The sequence below is a fragment of the Natrix helvetica genome (assembly GCF_964273705.1).
Source record: "Natrix helvetica genome assembly, chromosome: 2".
Lineage (NCBI taxonomy): Eukaryota > Metazoa > Chordata > Lepidosauria > Squamata > Natricidae > Natrix > Natrix helvetica.
This window is the reverse complement of record NC_138552.1, coordinates 110866951-110890895: the sequence shown is the minus strand read 5'-3', so window position 1 is coordinate 110890895 and position 23945 is coordinate 110866951. Positions and strand designations below refer to the sequence as shown.

The window sequence follows — 23945 nt, the reverse complement described above, 5'->3', positions numbered from 1 at the left end:
GCTGCGGCAAAAAACTTTTAAAAGTAAAGCCGGAAGATTGCGCAATCCAAAATGGCGGCCGGAACTCACCGGAGCTTTGCGCGCCAATTTTAAAGAGGGAAGAAGCCAAAATGGCTGCCCTGGAAGCCCACGCAGCAATTTGACTTGCTAGAAGCACAAATTGCAACGGAGGGCTTCCAGTGGGAATCGGCCCCCAGTAGGGGTGCCCCAACAGCGCTGGCGTCGGCACTCCGACCCAAGCGCTTCCCCCAACAGCTGCCTGTGGCTTCTAGGAGCCAGAGCAAAGCCCCGGACTCCAGGAGAGCTGAAAGGGTGAGAAAAACCCAATTAAAAAGGGAAGAAAAAAACAAACTTAAATTTAAACTCACCAGCCTGCTCTAAAAATCCTTAAATATACTGTTTAAAAAAAATTATTCTTCCTCTGGAGAGTCCAAGGAATCAATCTTAGAACTGGAGAAAATCTTAAAGCGCGTCTACTGGGCTAGCTGAATTGAAAAAATCTGGGGAGAGTCGGCACCAGAGGCATGGCTTAAAGTTTCAATTCAGTTCTGGGCAGATTGGCTGTGTTTAACCCTTCTTTGGACTCTCCAGAGCAGCGCCCTGGAAAACAAAAAAATTACATCCTATACTTTTAACAATTTAGAGAAATTAGACTGCAGCAAATATATCAATACACCGTAAATTATTTCAAGTATATTATTCTCATTTTATATATGGCCTCAACTGTTAACTGTTGCTAATAATTTTATATTTTTACCTTATTAATTGACAAATATAACCTATTGATTAATTAATTTCTTTAATTTCTTGACTTCTAATTTCTGAAACTGTTGTGAGAAATGAGTCCACCATAGCCAGAGTCAATGCAGTGGTAGCCATGAACAATACAAACTCTATTTAGTAAAAACAAAACAAAACATGGAGTCTCAATATTGGGCCAGTTCTCTGAATGAGACCTGACCAGGGCTGAGTATCGAGGAACAATTATGGCTGGTGACCTGAACTCTCCATTTCTGTTACTGCATGTGAGGATGGCATCAGCCTTGTTCACAACTGAATGGCACATCTGGCTCATGTTTAATTTATGATCGCCTAAATTCCTTTTATACTCTCTATTGACCCTTCCAAGTTTCCTCCATCCTATATTTGAGCCTTACATTTGTCCTATCTTGATGCAGAACTTTGTACTTCTGCTTATTAAATTCCATCCTGTTCATTTAATTTGTGGAATCTTCTTTCATCTAAAATATTATTGACCTCACCCAGCTTACTGCTACTTGCAAACTGAGTAAGTAGCCAATCAATTTCCTGATCAATGTTATTCATCAAAATGTTGAACTGTGGAGGCCCAGCACAGACGCCGTTGGCATCCTACTTAATACTTCCTCTAAGCTGAAATGAAGCCAATAAGCACTCTTCAGTGCAGTCATTCAGCCAACTGTGAATACATATAACTCTAGTATCAAATAGCATTATATTTACTTTGAAACAGATCAGAATATAAAATTAAATTTATGGCAGTGTATTATGCTTCACATTTAGGTGAAAAAATAGGCCTAAGTGGGTCAGTAACTCAAATTACATTAAAGGAAAAAAAAGTATCAATGAGGTTGAATTATTCAACCTTTCTCCATGGCATATACATTTATTTTGGGATATTTGCAGACATACAACATGTGATCTCTCTCCTCCTGGTTTTTTAGTATTCTGAACACAGCAAAAGAAGAAAATAATGATTATGGAGTATTTCTCCATAATTCTGATTTTTAAAAAAACACCAGATGGCAATAGAGTAACCAGAACAAAGCTGGTTTAGAGTAACCATAATTTCTCCATAATTCTGATTTTTAAAAAAACACCAGATGGCAATAGAGTAACCAGAACAAAGCTCAACTTCCTAGCAATTATAGAAAATAGTAAGTTAATTTTAATCTTTTTTCTACAATGGAACAAAAGTATTTTTAAATAAATGCCAATTTTTAAAATAATTCTTAGAAATTGAGATGTCATCCCACTTCTGATTTTCAGAACATAGCCTTAAAATGATAAGTACATTGAAGGGCCATTAACCACATTCCTAATCACTTTGAACTCTTCTTTTTATTGAATTATAAATTCAATAAATTTATACCGTTATACCTGTACCGTTAATCTCTATCACCTCCAGATTCTTCAAGTTTATTTAGACAAGTAGTCATCTTCTGAGGGAATATATATTGTGACAGATGTTGGAATGCTGCTGAAAATAGCAATTTTCTCTTGCAGCCAACCCACATTCTGCTTATACAGTACTTCATTATGTCATAAGCTCAGTTTTCTTTTCTCGTTGTCTGCTCTGCTCATGGAATGGAGAAACACATGTCATAACTAAGCATAAACAAACAAATGTATGTCTACCTGGTGAGCCCCTAGGTACCAGCCCCTGCCATGGAGTTGCCACTTCTTTACTACTGCTTCTGCCCATTCACTTACGCTCTCTTTTAGACCCAATCCACAATGGCCCATTTTTCTTCAGCCATTGCCCTGTCAGGTGGAGAGGACAGTAGAATTGAGCAAAGCAACCAGGGACTGCAGCAGAGCCCCTTGTTCTGGAACTTGTCAGAGGATTCCCTGAATAACTGTGGGTCTTGGGAATGGCCAGCAATGCCAATCCTGAGTAGATGTACAAGTCTTTTTGGGTTTGCCAAAAAGGATGGTGATATCCACGACACTGACAATTTGGAGAACTTTTAATTTTGGATGTTGTGGATGAATGCTTAGTTAGTTTTCAGTTTGGATCTTTTTTCCTCTTCCTTGCACAGTGTTTGCACCTGAACACAATGATTAGTTATCTAAAAGCCAGGGGTGTCAAACTTATGGCCCACATGCTGGCCCCGCCCCTGCCCAATTTAGCAAAGGGGAAAAAGTCTCGATACATCACATGATGCTGCCGTGACGACCCAAGTTTGACACCCCTGATCTAAGCAAAAAGACACCTTGAAGTGTTCAAATTATCTTTCCAGGATTCCTTTCTGACAATGGCTTAATTATACTGTATATATCTTGAAATCAAATCAACAAACCTGATTGAACAAGGGATGGATATACCAGGCTCCTAGAATTAACCAAGGTAGGGAAAGCATGCAGACCATGGCTTCTAGAATTCTTTCTAACCTTGAAACTCTGCCTCACTGGAAAGGGGAAGATGGGTCTTAGAATGGAGGAGTTAACTACATTTCAAACAACTAGCCAACTGCCTCTTCAAAAATGGGGATTTTTTCCCTTGAATTTCTCTTCCCAGCCCAACCAGATTTGCCCATTTTTAATCAATGTTTCTATTTTCCCCCAACAGCAAATTTGCGTCCGTTCTGTTCAGTGTTTGGAGTCATTGTTCTGTTCTGTTTTGGGAGAGTTATTCTGTTAAGGGAAGCCCAAGACCCTTCACACAATTTCTGTCACACATTTGTTTGGGTTGGAAAGAATAATCCATAATGCTTGCGGAAGATGGCTATTTACATATAATTAAAGAACAATTTGTCTCCAAGGATGCAGATTGAACTAGGAATTTGTGACCTTTCCTGCCAATGAAGGCAGACTATGAACAATATCCATTTTTTAGCTTCCTGTCTTTTCTTCAGGCAATTTCTTTAAAAAAAAGAGAAAAAATGTGTCTGCTTCTTGAATAACATTGTGGTTATTATTTTTTGTTATCAAGAACCATAATATCTTGCAGTCTTGCTTATTAGTTTCTAAGCCTTTTTAGATTTAAAACACTTCAGAAAAAGGTGTAAAATCTTAACACAGAATGTAGAAATGTAATAAATTTAAAATTATCATTCTCCTGCAATAACCCAGAAATATAACATTCATATTTTAATTGCATGTTTTAAAATCACTGCATTCTTGCCCATTAGTAACCAGCAAGGGAAGGAGAAAGGAAGCAACATGAAAACTGGTACGATAAATGCAGGGTGGTCTATAAAAACAACTTTGGAAGTAAAACTTGGAAAGACTGACTGATCATCAGAATAATATTGGGTCTGTTAATTGTGCTATTATGAAACGAGGTTTAAGAACTCTGTGTAATGTTTAAGACAATATTGCACTACTTACAGCATATAGTTCTATCTAAAGTGGAAAAAGAAATGTTTAGTTTGTATTTAAAGGAAATAAAAAATAGTAATGTAATATTTCAAACACAATTATCCAATCTTATTATGTTTTATCCATAATTTCCATTCATAGAATATAGTTGGAACATTTTCATTTAATTTCAAGCAAATTTCATTCCATGAGAGTTGAGAACTTTTAGTCACTAATGGGCATATTATTTTTCAGCAGATAAGTATTTTTGATATCATGTATAAATTTGTCTCAGATTTCATTAAAAATACTATGGTCTTATATGGATAAATATAAATAACATCAGTTTCCATCTTACAATTCAATTCAAGACTCAGTAGTACTAAAATTTATTTCAAATCCTACAACCCTTTCAAACTGCATGTGAGCTTGGTTTAAAAACTTATTTTAGAATACTGATTTTGAAAAGAGGAAGAGGAGGGAAGAGCCTGGATATGAACTTGTGAACGATAACTATGGAGAACAGTAAAATGAATGCCAGAACACAAGACAGGTGAATTTCAGTGCCCCGATATCTGGAATTCAACTTCATGTTCATTGCAATTGACCCACACATACTCCAATACTGTTTTAAATTAATCCCTACAACTAGGTGCGCCCGAACCATGTAGAATATGGATTTCACAATTTGGGCTGGGCAGTTTCCCAGACTCACCTGCACCACTCTTGCAGTAAGCAGTGCTCACTGAAACCATCAATCTTTTCATTGGGGCTGCAATATGTAACATGCATTAAATTATCTTTCTCAATATTTGAATTGTTATATCCTTAAAGATATGGCAAAATGCCAATAGGAGAATTTGGTCAACAAAAACTACTCCAACCAGCCTTTTAAATTTCATTATTTTTAAAAAGGAATCATACCAACAACAATAATAATAAAGATGTGTTATCTGTATTCATCAGGAATTTTGATTCCAATATACATAAATAATATTCACATATTTTATATATCCTGCCAGAAAAAAAATTATGCTCAAGTCTTTTTCTTTAACAGAAGTGGGGAGCTCGTTGAAAGATCCATTTTTAAGTTTTGAAAAAGCTATTTTTATCCCGAAGTGTTGTCTGTGATATCTACCGTAGTAGTGACAAAAATGTATTGCAAAATAAATTTTACTTTCAAATTCATTTTGATGTGTTCTGTGTTGTCTTGCGTGATATTGTTTCCAGATACTTGAAGATCAAACAACCAGATTTCAGATTTTCAAAGAGAGATAGGTGTGAAGGCTGAAAAACTCCTCTGCCAACTCCAGCTTTTACAAAAAATCCCTAAAGAAGCACCATTATACCCAGGTGAGTCTTAATCACAGGAATTAAAATTGGTAAAGAATGTCTCTTTACAGGATTATTCTACACTTTTTGAATACTGTACAAATAAAAAGAGTGAGATCCTTGTGAAACTCCAAGATTCATAGATCAATGTTAGTTATTGCAACTTAGTTGAAAGAAATCTTGGTCAAATGATAAACATCACTGGGCAATTTTGTTATGATGTATGCAAAAAACAACTCTGCACTGAATGAAGATTTCCATATCCTAAAGTGACAGATTGAAAGAAGTTGCTGATCCTTTTCCTAATCCATTTACTCATGAACAACAACAACAAATGGTCGATCCACAGCATTATTGATAATAAAAAGAGGCAAGGGTCTCAGAGGCACTGGGAATGGTTGCCAGTCTGAACAGACTGATGAAGATGTTTAGAAATTTCAAAATAGCAGTCAAAGAACTTGAAATCTGGGTGCTATTAGTGCACTTTTGTTGCCTTGCATTGCTTTGCTCATGCCACCAAGTTGGGGGGAGGGGGGGAAGCAAATGACAAACTATCAGGAATCCACATTATTTGGGTAGGACAATGTTTACTACAGCGGTCAATCTCAATAGTTGCAGCTGTTCCTGTGGCTGGGATATTAATTCAGCCTTTCAATCCTTCAAAATCATGTGCCACTTTTTCTGTTGCAAATATACAAGGTCTTTTCCTGCCATATACTGCACAAATTGTTTTGGTCATATAAAATGGAATTTTTGAATTATCTACATGCGGAAGAGTGCAGTACTTCTCTCATCATTCTGAAGGTCTTATTTAAACACACATAAGTCTTTTCTCAAGCCTTAAATCTGAAGTGGTCCATGTAAACAAAACACAGCTAATGTAGATTGTTCTGTCCTTTCCCTGGAATAGTTTTTATCGATATGCATTGTTTCCTGAAAGTGTTGTATTGGCTAGATGTAAAACTGGCAGGGGGTGAGCTTCTGTGTTAAAAACCCAGTGATCCAAAGGTAAGAGATCATCACTGGAGAAGAGCAGATATAAATACCTACAAAGTAAGAGAAACAAGATCTGTCACTATACAAGATACACAAAAGATACCATTGAGACTACATCGAACACTGCATGACCAGAGGTCTGCTTGTGCAACAGGGCTATTTTCTATTTGCCTTCACTATCTCCCTCTATCAGCCATCTGAGAGGAAGAGACATACAGTATGTGCAGGGGGGCAAATCAAGAAAATTCTGTTGATGGCATCAGGACACATTCCACTGTTGACTATTCAAACCCCACTAACTACAGAGTATAAAATAATGCATATCGTCTATTTAGATACAAGTATTATAATTAAAATACAGACATTCATTTTCCCTTTGAATAAGATGCCTTATCACTCATGTACTAAATTTTGCACTAATTGCTACTGATGAAGATTTAATAGTACACTAAGTTCTAAACAATCACGATCCACACTACCAAAAAGGCTCTTCATTTATAATGAACATCTACAATCTGTCAATGAGATCCCATTCTTGTCACAGTTTGCAAACTCTTTGTTGGTGGAGCCAAGCTTTTTCTTCAATTCTCCTGTTCTGCAACATACTAAAATTCAAATAACGTGTCAAGAATTTCTAAATTCTGCACACTTGCACAATTTTCCCTTCACCCCCTTGGGGCACAATTGCAATATCTGTGTATTCACTATATTCATCTAGGCAATTTCAATGTGTGATAATATGAGAGAGAGCCACATAAATTACAGAGGATAAAGGGCATCCTTGTGGAAGTGTTGCAGAATAGATTATAATTCCTTTTATTTGGGAAGAAAAAGTAAAAAATAAAAAGGAGACTGTAGACATATGCACTGGCAACCTGGTGGGATAAAATCTCCAGCAGTGATAATATCCAACAGTTTATAGCCATTTAATGCAGCCATGTGCTTATTATGTATTTTATAAAATATAAAATATTCTATTTTCTATAATATTTATGTTAATGTGTAACTGCTGAATATTTCTTCTAAGAACCTCAATTTCCAAGATTGCTGAAACAAATCTACTTACTTTAGAGTTTCAGCAAGAAAGAAGCTTTGCTGTACATCATCATATGTAGGAGCTGAGGAGTAGACATCCTTGACCCCGGAAAATCCACCACTCACTCGGCAGTACTTATCAATGGCCTTTAAGTGGAACAAACAGAATGAATGTTTTATTAGCCAGCAATTCAAAATTCGATGTAGTTGACACAGATTCAAATAATATAGATATTATATACTTAGAAATGAAAGGAGGGTAATAGTATAATTTACAATGGTTGAAATATCTTGTAATCATGTGATCACAATTTGTAATCTTTGCAGCTAAAAGCAGCCAATTGGGGGAGCCAGATTTGCTTAACAATCTTGTGATACATTCAACAACCATGCTTAATGTTCATTCACTTAATGTTGGTAGTAAATATGGAAATATGGTCATAAAATTGGGTTCTGTCACGTGATGACTTGTTTTACTATTGTATCACTTAAGCAAACAAAATTCATAAGCTACCTGTGTTTGTAAAGCAATAACACCCTAAACACAAGTTTCAAAGTTTGTACAGGGCTATTTTTGTATTTCAGATTTGTATGATTGAATCTTTACATGAGACAACTAATAACTCTAGAAATAAATTAAATAAAATAATTTTTACTATTTGTCCAGCAACAGAATAACTCTCTGAAACACAACTGAGATTAAATTTGGTATGTAGGGAGAAGTATGAAGATGAGAAAAATCTTAAAATAGCCAAATCTAAGTATGAGAAAAATAATCCAAGAAAAAAAATCCCCCAATGCATGCCCTAGAATGTTGACTACGCTTTCATTCCCAGTCTCCTCCCTCTTTCATTGGTGGGGCCCAGAGCAGAGCTATTATAAAAGAGGTTGTAATTGGGGGAAAATCCAGGTGTTGTGCCCTGCTTCCTTCCCTGGTTATTTTGTATTTTTCAAAATGTCTTGAAGCATTTCTCTTCCAAAATTATTAGACTGAAGATTAACTGGAATTTAAAACAGCCCTTTTATAAACAGAGAAGCTCCTTCAATAATAAGGAGAGGTCCAAAGTCCCTCTATTACAATGTTTCTCAACCATGGTAACTTGAAGACATGTGGATTTCAAATCCCAGAATTTCCCAGCCAGCATGCTCTGTTAGAATGCACTGAGGTTATCTCAATATTCCTTTCTAGAAAGTTTCAAAATACATGCAAACACTTTTTCTACAAAGCAGCCTCTATTTGGCACACTACTTCTGATTGTGAGGAAAATTTGATCCTGGCTGTCCTTCTTGGAAAAGATTTGAAGCACTCTTTTCTTGTGGTGCAGCTGCTAAGTTACATCGTGAACGAGCCTCCATGGAAAAAAAAATCTAATTTTTAATTAGATTTTCATTTCAATGCTTATTTTATGACTGAATGCATTATTGTAAGGCAAAGTTTAAATATTTTTTAAAAATCTAAATGTAAGATAAAAATATTCTGTAGGCAATATTAGAAACTGGAAATTGAAGTCTTTTCCCCCAATATTCTCTGTCATCAGATTTTTTTAAAGCCATTTTTCCTTAAGTCTCCACAAGCAAAGAAGGAACCATCAGGGGGGGGGGGGATGAGCATCACAGTTTCAATTTCTTACTATGCACAATATGAAGGTTGGCAGGTAAACTCTGAAAGGTTTTTATAGAAGGCTAGTTAATAATTACCTGTGCTGCCTCCCAGCCCCACTGTCTGTACTTAGGATCATGTGTGAATCGCCACATATACCAGTACGTCTCAATCACCTCCGGTCTTAATATGTAGTATTTTTCATTTTGCCGCACTGCTACTGCCTCTAAACCTCCATCAAATTTGAAAGCTTCAGGCCCCAGTTTTAAAGCTGCAAAGGAAAATGAAGAAAATTAATGCAGCAACTTCTTATATAACTTCTAAGTTCAACAATTCTATTCTAAAAGAAATATTAATATATGTTTTAATGGTCCCAGAAATAGTTATGATGGTTCTTATGAATCTAAACAGGTCTGTAACAGCTTGATAGAAATCTAAATTCATTTCACAATTTTAAGCATATGTATGTTTGTAGAATATTTAAGAAGCATTTAACATACTCTAAGATTCATATCTTAGGGAACAATAAGTGAACACAGAACTCACTGCTGTTTTATATTTATATATTGTCTATTTTCTGGCCACAACCTTGAAAAAATTTGGCACTATGTAAAAAAAGCTATTACGTCTACATAACTTTTATGGAGCAGTGAGCAGCACATCAGTTATTCCCAAAATATATCAGTTTCACTATATGAAACTCCTTTCAAACTCTGAAATTTGGGCCCACTGAGTGGAGCCCTAAATATCCCCCTCTTCTCTCCTAAAAAAGCAAAATCTTACCTTAGCAGTCTGGTTTGGAGAGGCCAACCTCATTTTTTCTCACCTTCTCTGCACAGAATTTAACTGCTAAAGAAGATACTGCAACTTCTCCTTTTTGAAATCTTGGGAAGTGAAATACAGGTTCCATTGTCTCTCTTCATTAGCATATTTTCCTGGCAATTTCATGATTCAACTCCCACAAGGAGATGTCACAGTACCAAAGCTAGCAACAGTCCTTTTATCTTTGAAAGAGCTAGGGGGGGTAGGGAATGAGGGCAAAGGCCAGGAAGCTAGGTAGATCCTTACTATTGCTTACTATCATATTTTTGGGGCAATGTCTACTATCTCATCCTAAAGTCAGGCTTTTGCTCCCGGTGAAATTGTGGATTTAACAACACATCCTGGGGGCCTGTTGTTTTAATGATAGTTAAAACTATCATTTAGTTTTACTGACAGAGACAGACAAGTCAGTCACAGTGAACCTGTTGGACAAAAATAGCTATGTGCCACCTTGGTCACACACACAACCCATCCATTCCACAGGCAAAACCAACTCATTTAATTCAACTATACACTTTACGATCAAAGCCCATTATAAATATCACTACTTTCAGCATACCTTCTGATTACTATACTGCATATTATACTGTCAATTATACTGCCTCTGGTCTATGCAACTTCTTGCCCTGTGTGTTCTTTAAAATGACCCAGTGTGGATTTGAACCCAGAACTTTCTTCCAACAAAATTTTCCTGTTCCTTTTGTACTATAGGCTTTTCTGCTTACCCAAATAGCTTCTATAGGAAACAGAACACCTACACGAAACAGTAATGCAACTCCATCATGCATTTTTGATGCAAGATGTAAGATACACCTTACATATTTTTTACTTTTACCTAACCTGACAAATCCATTTTATTTTCAGATGGAGCAGAAAAGTTCTATAAGTCTTTTATGGATAATTAAATTTCATCTACATACATTTATGTAAGATTTTTGTGCAAATAAATTTGTTAAATTTATGTCAAAATATTTTTTGAAAAATATAAGTCATATATAGATTGTAGGTATGCCAATGCAAATAAAAACATTGTCAGCAAATTTATCTTATTTTACCTTCAGAAAGCCTATCTTGCAAAACACACACCCTCCAAAAAAGGGAAGTTGATGATGTCTCTAGTGTTTATTAAGAGATTAGTTGGTCACAGAGTTTGAGTTTGCTACTAAGCTGTATAAAATGTTACTTCATTGCAAAGCCTATATGTTGGGCTATTGCAGTAAGCATATAGATTACTAAGATTTACACTCTATTTTCTTCCTGTGTGAGGCTGCGAGAAACAGGCAGAAGAGGAGTTCAGTGAATGGAAGAAGAGGCAGCATGACCTCGGGCCGGGATGGTGAACCTATGGCATGCATGCCACAGATGGCACATGGAGCCATTTGTCAGGACACACGAGGCGTTGTCCTGTCAGCTGGCCAGCGCACACGTGCGCATTGGCCAGCTGAGTTTAGCCTTTTATTGAGGCCATTTTTCACCCTCCCCAGGCCCCAGAGGCTTTACAGGAGCCTGGGGAGGGTGAAAACAGCCCCCGCTCCCCCAGAGGCCTTCCGGAGGCTTCAGGAGCTTCCCTGAAGTTTCCGGAGTGCAAAAAACCAGCCTACATGGGCAAACCAGAAGTTCGGGAACGGACTTCCGGTTTAATCGTAGGGTCCTTTTTCATCCTCCGGAGCTTCCGGAAGGCCCTTGAAGGCTCCAGAGGGCTTAAACCGCAAACCGGAAGTGACTTCCGGTTTGCTCGTAGGGTCCTTTTTCGTCCTCCGGAGCCTTCAGGGAAGCCTCCTGAAGGTCTCTGAAGGCTCCGGAGGACTAAAACCGGCCCTACGAGCAAACCAGAAGTCCGTTCCTGAACTTCCGGTTTGCCCATAGGGCCGTTTTTTTGCACTCCAGAGGCTTCAGGGAACCTCCTGAAGCCGACAGAGGGCCTGGGGGGGGAGGCTGTTTTCACCCTTTCCGGACTCCTCTAAAGCCTCCGGAGCCTGGGAAGGGTAAAAAAAGCATGCAAAAAAAATGGGCTGGAGCACCTGTCATGCGCACATGCGCGCTGGGGGGGGTCGTGCATTGCATTATGGGTGTGGCACACCTGCACACTACCCCCCTGTGCTCCCTCCTCTTTTGGCATGTGAGCCAAAAAAGGTTCGTCATCACTGACCTAGGGAAATGATCTGAAATTAACAGGAAGAAATTTCCTACTGTTCTGGCTTCCCCTGTTACATGAAATTATTGCTGGCTAAACTCACAGCATCTGTTAGTGTTCTCACAGTTAACTGAAAAGAGAAATGGTGCCGGGTTTTATGATGGGTTGTGCAGGATGAGAATTATATTCAATATATCCAGCAACATATTCTTTATTTAAACAAAAATACCTGATTTAGGAGCTGAAACCTCCTCTTCACAGAATTCAATAGTACCTTATAGCAATTGCAAAGGCAAGTCTCAGGAAAACACATTTAAAACCTAAGATAGGCAAGGATACCTACTTGTCCTGTCATAGGATTCATGGCATGTATGTGCAATTTCTGCTCCAAGTTGTAGGTAATGTCCAGCCTTCTCATCTCGGGAACCATCAGCTCCAAGGGCAAACATGCCCCCAGCAAAGCATGTGAGATGGCCCATCTTTCTCTCAAGGTGTCCATTTTTCCATTCCCCAATAAAAGTTAGGCCCCCATTAGACTTTCTGATCAGATGCTTCTCTATGGCCTGCAGTGGAATACATAAGTTTAATTACCATGACAGGTCAAAACATCTTTTCATTCTCTCTTAATATTCCTCCTCCAAGACACCAGATCTCATTAAATTATAGAACAGAACAAGAACTGTATAGTTGCTCTATTCCGCCCCCCCCCCCCCCTCCGCTCCATTGAAAGAGACGTGGGGAAAGAAAAAGAAAATGTAAAACACTTTCACAGAAGAGTTAGGCACTGAGCTCCTTTTATACTTTCCACATGGAAAAGTGATGACCACTACTTAGGAAATGTTACCCTCATTCCTCCATTCCTTGCTTCACTTTTTCTATTAGTGACATTTTTTGAAGCAAGCTTGTGGGCACTGTGTGTTTAAGGTCAATTGGAAATATTTTGGACACAACTTTTCTCTAAGTCACTAATAACTAAGAAATGGCAACAGACTGAATAATTCACTTAGATCAGGCAGTTCATACCTTGGCCTAATTTCCCTAGTTCTCTGAATCTTTGTTTTGCCAAAGACAAACTTTTGTACCATTAGTGGATTCTTATGCAATTAAAGTGAATCTCAGTTGTATTATAGCACTTTAGTCAATGGCCAAAGAGAAATCTGGTTGTTTCCATTTTTCCTCAAATTTCTGCAAAGGCATGTGTTTTGTATCAATTTAGCAAGACTCCTGACTTTCTCACATTGTTAATAAAAGCACAAATTACTATCAAACTGTCTTTTCTTCCCTGGATATGACTAAACATTCCATAAAATAAACATTGCGACATTTTTCTGTTATTAGGTCCCTTGAGTAAGTGAGAAGAGAAAACAAACAAGAGATTTTGATTTACACAAAGAAGCAAAGACAAAAAGTACCTCCCCTTGACTTCATTAACTGAAAAGATCGTGGGCAGACATAAATTTTGTGGGTTTGTTTACTGTTTGTTGGAAGGTAAAAACCTCCATGATACCTCTGCTAGCCAAGCTAGACTTCAATCTCAAATCACTCCTGATCCGCCAGCAACCTCAAAATAAAGATACAATGTAGCCACTTAAACTTTTCCACCAACATTGACACTTGGGCTGCAATTGATTAAGCATGCCCCTTCAGAAAAATCATTGGCAAAATAATCATGAAACAAAATCCCCTCAAGATAAAAGAAATATTTTATTACAACATATCCTCAGGGATCAGACCTCTAACCTAAAACTCCAATGTCACACCCCTCATAAAATTCCACACCCACATGGGCAAGAGACTTTGCTCTCTGGGCATCCCTACATCATGAACACCTCCGTTTGCACATCTAATGCACAATCAGTCATTATTACTATAAAAACTACTACTCTCTGTGTTCTGATCTTCTGGCCACTTTCGTCAGCTGATTTATACATTTACTTTGCTATCAAATAAACTGCCTCCACTTCACATAGGCATCCTGTGCTCTTTTACATGGCCACGGAACAGAGCAGATTTTCTTCTAACACGTTCACCTCAGCAACATGGAAATCATCCAAACTGCTCTTTTAATTTGGATGGGGAACTATCATATCTTCATTTTCTCCCTAAAGATTACAGGGATATGTGTGCAAATGAAGGCCAACGGCCTTCTTGGAAGATAAAGTAAAGGAGGTACAAACTCATTGTTCTTAATTATGGAAGATGTGGAGTTCTCAGAATGGACTCATGTGAGAATAGTGAACAGAACTAAAAGACTTTCAGAAGGTAAAAGAAAGTCAGCGAGCAAGTGATTTCGGCAGGCAATCTCTCATTTGCCTAAGCAAAGTTCCTCCATTAGACCCAGAGCACAGAGACAGCAGAGGAAGAGATTTCAAGAAAGTAAACTGTTTGGTCTTATACACATCAAAAGCAATGAGATCACAATAGCTGTGGGGAAAGATCAGGCAAAGGAGCAGCTTGTAGTTATTCTCTCCATTCTTTTGTATTATATGTGATGTATATGCACACATGCACTGGGTTCCAGGAATTTTCGCATGAGTCCAGGTAAGAATGTTCAGGTAAAACTACAAAGAAGGGAAAGCAATAAAGCTTTTATTGTAGAAGTAAATTATAGACTATGAAGCCAGGTAGAAGATCTAGATAATGCCTCTGGAACCACATTGAAAAACTTTCAGGGATAAGAGCTACAGTAATGATGGGAATCTTTCATTGCTTGCACATCTGGTGGATGGATAGCCAAGACAGTAAGGCCTCAAAGATTACTCAGTGATCTTATTGCCTGCTTGTTCCAAAGCGCAGAAGATGGGGAAAAAAATGGCTCTCTGGAGCTGATCTTAAAAGAGAACAGCGAGCTGGTTGAACAGGTAAATGGAGTGAGAACCATGGGAAGAAGTAATCACATAATCTTGGAGTTCAAGAACTGCAGAAAGGTTTTTGATTAAGAGTTAAAACTGACAGAGAAAACAGTTAATGATTAAGGAGGTATATCAGCTAAAGTTCTCACACCCACTATCAATAAAGAAAAATAAATTTGCTCAGTGATATACACAGATCATTCTGATTTTCATACCTCGCTTTCAAGGAGAAAAAAATACTTATTAGAGGATAAAAATGTTATTACTTCAAGAAAGTATATTACAAAAAAGAATTTTCTTAATTAAATAAATATGATTGTAAGGATGACAGAGACAACTATATGGGAGTCAACTAAAGCTTATATAAGAAGAATCTAAATAAGGCTTGCTTCATACCAGAAAAAAGAACATAGTAGATTAAAGCCACCATTAAAAGACAAAAGAAATAAATCTGAGCAGTTTCATAAAACCAAACAAGATCAATAAACATTGGAAGAATTCAATAAATCGAAACATCATTTAGATTTAGTGGAAACAGAAGAACTCCAAAAGAAGACAAAGTGTACCAAACAAAATTATTTTGAAAATAAAAGTAAACCAGGGAAGCATATCAAATTAGGAAAGAAAAAGTAAAAAGGAGGATAACAGCAATAAATATAATAAACTAATACATATGGTCAGAAATAACAGCAGAACTTGCAAATTTTAGGAACAAAAGTCATTTAGAAGAGGGAGAGAGAGAAATGGAGGGGGAGAGAGAGAGAATTCAGATCTAAAAAATTTACTTAATAAGAAATTTTAAGCAAATGACTAACAACTCAAGACAAAACAATAAAGAAAATTAAAATTAATAAAGCTCTGTATGGTAAATAATTAAAAGAACTAGCAGAACTACTGCTAAAGGCAATGAATGAAATTCAAATAACAAAAACAATTCCAAAGACTCGGGAAGAAATGTATTTAACATTAATACACAAAGAAGGGACTGATCAGAAGAAATCTCAGTAATATAGACCATTTTTTTAACTACTGAAAATTCAGTAACTACTCCACTAGCTGAACGTATGAGGAAGTACATTTGATAAATTATACATACAGATTACATTTCAAAATGGGAACGATAACAAATTTATCACAAGTGTACTATAATTTATCAAAATTAAGAAAAATAATATCAGTATTTATAATGTGGAAAAAGCCTTTGATAATTTGGAATGATTTTTTAAAAATTAAATGTCTTAAACTAAATGAATTCCAGAGAAGAATTAAAAACTTGGATGAAAAGTACATATAAAAGGCAAACAGCAGTGAATGGATTGCTGTTTATAAACTTTTCAATTAGCAAAAACACAAGGCAAAGATATCTATTCCCCCCTTTTGCTCAGAAGGTTTATTATAAAATCTGATAAATAGATAACTGGAATAAAATTTGAGAAGAGAAATAAAATGTGAAATATTATGCAGTTGACATAGTACTAACAATCACATCAACCACAAAACTCCGGACGGGGTAAAACTCACTTAACAACTGTCTCACTTTGCAACAGAAATTTTAGGATTCAATTGTGGTTATAAATTACCAGTACTTCTTTATTTATATTTAGTTCTTCTGCTCATGGTGTATTCAATCCCCAAACAACATTTTCAAGTAAGAGAACAGGATGAGTTAAGGATGCATTTATGTTTTCATTCTGATTCTTAAAAAAATACAACCAGCTTGAGGAAAGGGGGAATTAATGCATTATAATCACCTCAATAGCATCATCATACATTTTCCTTGCTTCTGTGTCCATTTTATCTGACATCAACCAAGCTTTCAACAAGTATTCATAAAAACTGTCTCCCAAACCACCCATGGATGTGTGATCTGCAAGAGAAAGAGACAGGGAGCATGTATAAATATAAAACTGTGAATATGAAAGATTACTGTGATTTGCAACTACAAAATCCATAAGCCTAGATTCAAAAAGCTAATGTTTTAGAAATATTTTCACATTTCATCTAGCAAAGTAAGGAATGATGCTCTCCTTATGTTATAGCTAGACAAACTCTTATACCTGGGTCATTGATATTACCTTACCAGGTTCCTGGTAAGCAGATCTTCTAATATATTTGAAAATTTCTTTAAAATTCAGAGAGCTATATGTGCTTTGAAATAGCTTATGTTGAACCATATGGCACAGTCAAACATCAGAAGTTGGCCACAATTAAGGATTTGTATTTTGTCACAAAAATGTACTTTGGATTCATTCTGTAGGTTAGCCCATTTGAGGTATTTTAGTTCAAAAGGTTTTACCCACTGATGCATTGTTTCCCCCCAAATTAAGGGTTACAGGCAGAAGAGTTTTAGTAATATATAGATTTACCTGGAATGTATTTGCCTAAGTGTTATAAGATTTCCCAGGTTTTCAATAAAATGAACAGAAACTACATAGTCAGGATTGTGTAACTGTATAAAATTCAACTCACATAGATAATAACTTTTAATAACCCACCATTCTGAGCAAATTCTTAAGTCAAATAATCAACTAGCTGATTTGAGTTGAAGGTGCCTTCCTTGGAGCTAACTAAGCACCGTCTGAGCTAGAGCAACAAGTTGAAAGTCACTCAGGAAGATTCCATGGATGTGAATCTAAGTTTTTTCTAGTTCTGTTAATCACTACCGCATGCTGGCTATCAGTTGGAAATCGAAAGTTGTTACAAAACTACATTAGTAAAAAGATGTGCTCCACTAGTATCTGAATGGTCATTGACCAGTATCTGGTCAACGAAAATGAAATAAAACATTTACAGAGCATCCAACAATGGAAAATAGGTTTACTGGAAATTGAATGTTTGCAGTACTGTGTCCTCAATCATCAATGTAGGACAATGGTATTTATTTCTTAATAACATATTTTTTAATCTCAAATCCTTAAAATGTATGTCATAGGATTACAAGAAAATGCATGTGCATATAAAATCTGGTCTAATAGGCACATACATTTCATCCCCACAGCATTATTGTACAGTATTTCCACAAGCATTTTGTTTCTACCATCATTTCCCATAAACATTATAAAAAGTATTGCTTTGCTTGGTGAGTCTTGTTGGAACAATACAATTATAAAATTGAGATGAAAGTGATCGCATGCTCATTCAGTCCAAACCCCTGTTCAGAACAGAAATCTTCTAAACTAGGCATGTCCAAAGTCCAGTCTGGGGGCTGATTGCAGCCCGTTTTCAAATTTTGAGCGGTCCGCAGCCTCTTCTCCCCGTCAGCTCAGCCTGTCACACATCCCCGCTGGCTGATGTTTTTTCCTTCTTCACACATTAATGTTAATGGTTCAAAGAATGTCAGGCTGAATGGTCGGCACCACACATTTTCATCTCACTAAATCTGGCCCTCCTTGCAAAAATTTGGACACCCCTGTTCTAAACTGTCCCTAACAAGTCACCATTCAAAGTCCATTTGAAAACATCCAGTGGGAACGCCATTTTCTAGAGATACCACTTCACTCTATGGTTCTTACTGGCAAGAAATTCCTCTGGATACTCAGCCTAAATCTTTTAATATCAATTTATCTCCCTTTAGCCCCCTTAAATAGATGATCCAGCTAACTACTGCCTAACCTGTTTACTAAATCAGATCTGCAAAATATTTGCTAATCAGAAGAAACTAATTGCTTGGCTTGAATCTGAAGACATTGTGATGGATGAACAGGCTGGGTTTTTAAAAAGACAACAAAATTAAACCACACTTTGGTGCTGCAATGTCTAACCGAAAAAGATAGGGATAACAACACTTCAACAATTAGCTAAATTCTAATGATCAAAACAGGAGCAATCCTTTTTCAGGATCACTTGGCTTTTGCAGAATAATCTCTGCTGCAGCTACACAACCCTAAAAATCATAATTTCAACAAGAATGCTCATTCTTTTTTGAAATAAATTATGATTTCAAGTATTCACAGGATGCCCAGTTCAGATATACAGGTCAAATTATAATTATCATAGCCATGAAGTAAGAAATTAGTCCATGCATAATGTTGACCGTGGAGCCTACAACCATAAAGATTACTCAATAACTGAAATCATGACATAAAATTGAGTTTTGGAAGACGTTTCAAGTGAATTTATGGATAAATATATATGTATATTCATACACGAAATAAATTCAGTTTGCAATTTATAGGAAAGAAATACTTACGCTGCCCCCAGCGCCCAGTTCTTGGATTCAAGTAGTTTGGATAAAGTCCATTAGGACGGTCCATTTTCTGAAGCAGTTTACGAATATGCATAACCTTAATGAGAAACAAAAGGTAACCATGGTTTCTTCTCAACATTCCTTTGATTTTTTAAAAATCAGATTTTTTTTATCAATTGACTCCTTAATGTATTTTAAATAATTAGGAATGTTATAGTTGAACTAATAACCTGTCTTAAAATTACATTTAAAGAAATATTGAGAAAAGATGTAAGTATGTGGTACATCCACATCCACATGCATTTTTCCATCTTATCTATATTTTCACAAGTCTTGAACTGTATGGGTATATCAGAAAGAAGCACAACGCAAACCTTTTCATAGTAGACGGGATTGCCAGTCAGATAGCTGAGGTGTACAAATTCCATGTGAAGTGTACCGAACTCTGAGAGGATGCTGCTGCCGGCGGAAGCCCACCCCCAATTGCGACCTACACCGCTAATCAGAAAATGATAGGAAAAGGCTAAGAAAATGTATTTACAAGAAACAAAACAAAAAAAAGCAAGGAAAGAAAACTGACACTTAACAAATAAAAGCAAAATTGCAGTACACTTTAAGTTTATGTCCTTAACATATAGTAAGTACAATTGGGAGCTGTCAAATAAATCCAAAACAGCACAATATAGAAATTCTTTAAACTGCTTAGCTGATCTTCAACAACAGTAAGAAAAGCTAATCAGAAGTTTTACATTATTCTTCACTGTGCCAGGTTTCTCGGTCCATACTCATACCTTTTCAAATTCACCATTGCCCAAGGAATCCCTGTGGGTGTATTGAAGGCCGGGATGAGCTTTCCTGCTAATTGCACTGCTTTTATTTTGAATAGCTGAAACAGATGGAGAAAGACAGTTGAACCATAGTCTGCTGTTTACATTCCAAACCTAAACACATCTACTCAGAAGGAAGCCCCCTTCTAAGTATCCCACCTGACACACATCCACATAAATATTCTTCCACAGCATTTTTTTCCACCACTATGCCAGTAGGAAGGAATAGGTTTCAGTGATCTGTACTTTTTGAAAAACAATTTTATTAAATTGATCAAAATGTAAAATAAAGTAAAAATAAAAATAGTAGGAAAGTGGAGGAGGGAGAAAGAGAAATGTGGGTGAAGGGGAAAAAGGAAGGCAGAAGCATTCCCTTCCAACTCTTTTCAGCGCAGTAGAATAAAAATAACATAACAGCCTCAATACAATACAATAGCAGAGTTGGAAGGGACCTTGGAGGTCTTCTAGTCCAACCCCCTGCCTAGGCAGGAAACCCTATACCGTTTCAGACAAATGGCTATCCAACATCTTCTTAAAGACTTCCAGTGTTGGGGCATTCACAACTTCTGGAGGCAAGCTGTTCCACTGATTAATTGTTCTAACTGTCAGGAAGTTTCTCCTCAGTTCTAAGTTGCTTCTCTCCTTGATTACTTTCCACCCATTGCTTCTTGTTCCACCCTCAGGTGCCTTGGAGAATAGTTTGATTCCCTCTTCTTTGTGGCAACCCCTGAGATATTGGAAAACTGCTATCATGTCTCCCCTAGTCCTTCTTTTCATTAAACTAGACATACCCAGTTCCTGCAACCGTTCTTCATATGTTTTAACTTCCGGTCCCCTAATCATCTTTGTTGCTCTTCTCTGCCCTCTTTCTAGAGTCTCCACATCTTTTCTACATCGTGGTGACCAAAACTGAATGCAGTATTCCAAGTGTGGCCTTACCAAAGCATTATAAAGTGGTATTAACCCTTCACGTGATCTTGATTCTATCCCTCTGTTTATGCAGCCTAGAACTGTGTTGGCTTTTTTGGCAGCTGCTGCACACTGCTGGCTCATATTTAAATGGTTGTCCACTAAGACTCCAAGATCCCTTTCACACTTACTACTGTTGAGCAAGGTACCACCTATACTGTACCTGTGCATTTCGTTTTTGTTGCCTAAATGTAGAACCTTACTCTTTTCACCATTGAATTTCATTTTATTAGATAGTGCCCAATATTCAAGTTTGTCAAGATCTTTCTGTATCTTTAGCCTATCTTCTGGAGTGTTGGCTATTCCTGCCAGCTTGGTGTCATCTGCAAATTTGATGAGTCCCCCATTCCCTCATCCAAATCATTGATGAAGATGTTGAAGAGTACTGGCCAAAACAGAGCCTTGGGGTACTCCACTGCATACCTCCCTCCATGTAGATGCAGTTCCATTGAGGACTACACGTTGAGCATGGTTGGTCAGCCAGTTACGAATCCATCTGGTGGTGATGCTGTCCAACCCACATTCTTCTATTTTATCTAGTAGTATGTTATGATCTACCTTATCAAATGCCTTACTGAAGTCCAAGTAAACTATATTGACTGCATTCCTCTGGTCCACTAATTTTGTCACTTTGTCAAAGAATGCAATAAGATTAGTCTGACATGATCTGTTTTTGACAAACCCATGTTGGCTTTTGGCTATGGCCTCTACTTTTTATTTTTGCATACTTAGTATATGCTAGCCATTTTTTTATCACAACAAACTTATCAGTGATCTCTACATCTTGTCTGGATTTATTTCAACTTTATCTTCTATAATGGATGGCAAAGATCTTTTGGATAATTTTCTCAGTACATTGTATATTGAAAAATAACTGCATTAACAAACTGGAGACAAAAAACTTAGGAGGTTCTCTACTTTCTCTCTATAAATGCTATATAATTCTTCCTGCAATTGAAGGCTACAGCAGTTAAGATGTTCTTAAAATTATTGCTTAACATTATTATTAAGGCAAAATTGGAACTAGCCTATATTGATGGACAAGTATTTCTCTTGTGGCACAGAAGACAAAGTAAATTGGGTTTGTGTGTTGGTTGGTTAGTTTTCCTTTTTATCCAATGAGGGATATACACTTTCCACTTATCTGCGGCCTAAAAAAAGAGGAGCTCACCTTTAAAAGGAAACCAAGATCCAGCTAAAAAGTAACCAAAAAGATCAATACAATGTAGAAGTGTTAAAGAAAAGGTTTCAAAGTCTTCCCGGTGAGAGTATAATATATGCCATTAAAGCTCCAGAATAGATCTCAGGTAACTACAAAAACTGGGCTGTTCATAAATACTAGGTGATCATTCAGAAGAAATGAAGTGAATGCTGAATCAGTTAATGAAAAGCTCAGAGGAGATACAAAATATTGGCGTTAGTACTATCTTCTTCATATAAATGCACAGCCTCATAACAACATTTTTCTTTTAAACAAAAAACAAAAGTATCTGGAAATCATTACAAGGACCTCTAATATAATAACCAAATTCCTCTAAGTTCCCAAGTGCAGAAGTTGGCAGTCTGCTGCATTTTAGTCCCCAAACCACGTTTTTTTAAGAGATCATCCAAATGTCAATGGTAAAAACTGTCTGAAAATAACCCAAAAAGGTATAGAATGATTCTTAATTTTCAAAAATGAAATGAATATGAATAGTTGTGTGAGTAACAGTGAAAAATTTACCTCCGAGAACCCTGAGTGTTCTATACTACACCTTCCAATTTTACTATGATGTAATTATCCACTGTTCTGCATTAGGCAAGCATTTTTTTTTCATATAGCCGTTTTCGTCCCTAAAAGATTATTTGCCTTAATCAGTCTTTCAGAAACTCAAACGCTCATTTTTTTTAGCAATCTTCAGCTTTTTTTAAAAAATCAAACTGTTTTGTCATTAGTCAATTGTATGACTTTAAAAAAATAATGCTGGAGATTGCCCTTTACTTCTCCCGTCCCGTTTCTTAAAAGTCTTGAAGTTTATAAAGAGGCAAAGGCTGCCCTATGCTTCTATTTGGAGCTGCTTTAAGAGTTCTTTTAAGCTAAAGTACAATATAAAATGTATTACATAATAAAAAATAAACTGAAATTTGGGACTTAAAAATAAAAAGAAGTATTACTAAACATTGACTGATTAATATTTCATCACAATAGTTCTTCTCATATTAGGAATAAGATGAATAATTAGGATTTATATATGACTATATCATATTAGTACTGATTCTCTGTATATACCTGAATCTAATTCACTTTCTCCAACCATAAATATGTAAATCAAATTTTATGTAAAAAAATAAATTCTGCAACTATCATAATAGATAAGCTAATTCATAATTATTTTTCTTAGTACTATATCCAAAGGAAAAATCAATAAGTTTATTAGGGAACCAAAGGACTTTCCTTTAGCTATGGAAAATAAATTAAACTTTCTCAGGATACTACTTTCTGGGACCAATATCAAGAGTTTTCTTTCATTTAGACATAAATTGAGGCTCAGACGTCATCAGTTCTGGTTACCTACCAAACAGCTTGTGAAATGGGATGAAAACAAGCAATTGGTTCCTTAAAAATTTAAGAACAAGCTTCAAACTTTTACACAAATGTACAGTGACTCCCTTACCTCCTGTCCTGAGAGGTAATAAGCTGCAAGCAAGCCACCAATGAAACGAATGTTGACTTCAAAGACAGATACCTCTGAGTTCTTGAAATAGATAAGAAGGTAGATTCTTTAGGTATAAACTAAATACTAATACACTGCATTTACATTTCATGTGCATCTTTAAAGCAATTAAATAGAGGATTTCTGCAGACCAATTACAATTACTCTTTATAGCAGTTCTTTGGGATAGTAAGCCATTGTTGCTACTAGTAACACTGAAATTTAATCACCTTGAGTTTGGATACAAGGATACATTGGGATTAATTAAAACAATTTGAAAACTTTTAATATAACTCTTAAATGGATCAAATATAAAGACTGAAGATTAAGAAAACTCTTATGTGATTTCTTTTTTTTTTAAACAGAAAAATATGAAAGTCGCCGAGACAAAACTTTAGTACAAGCTAACTAAAATTGTATTTTTAATACTTGATGAG

The 23945-nt window shown here is 36.4% G+C and overlaps 1 protein-coding gene across 1 annotated transcript in view; it reads right to left on the bottom strand.

Annotated features, from left to right (window-relative positions):
• Positions 1 to 5821: 5821 nt before the first annotated feature.
• The window catches only part of MAN1A2 (mannosidase alpha class 1A member 2), a 42854-nt gene continuing 24730 nt past the window's right edge, over positions 5822 to 23945 (bottom strand). Inside the window, exons 5-13 of the mRNA XM_081940230.1 lie at positions 23470 to 23550; positions 19811 to 19905; positions 19394 to 19517; positions 19023 to 19116; positions 16585 to 16700; positions 12325 to 12544; positions 9124 to 9296; positions 7457 to 7572; positions 5822 to 6440 (exon numbers count right to left, since the gene is read on the bottom strand). Of these exons, the coding sequence (XP_081796356.1) occupies positions 6308 to 6440; positions 7457 to 7572; positions 9124 to 9296; positions 12325 to 12544; positions 16585 to 16700; positions 19023 to 19116; positions 19394 to 19517; positions 19811 to 19905; positions 23470 to 23550 (1152 nt within the window). The 3' untranslated portion in view covers positions 5822 to 6307. The remainder of the gene's footprint in view (positions 6441 to 7456; positions 7573 to 9123; positions 9297 to 12324; positions 12545 to 16584; positions 16701 to 19022; positions 19117 to 19393; positions 19518 to 19810; positions 19906 to 23469; positions 23551 to 23945) is intronic.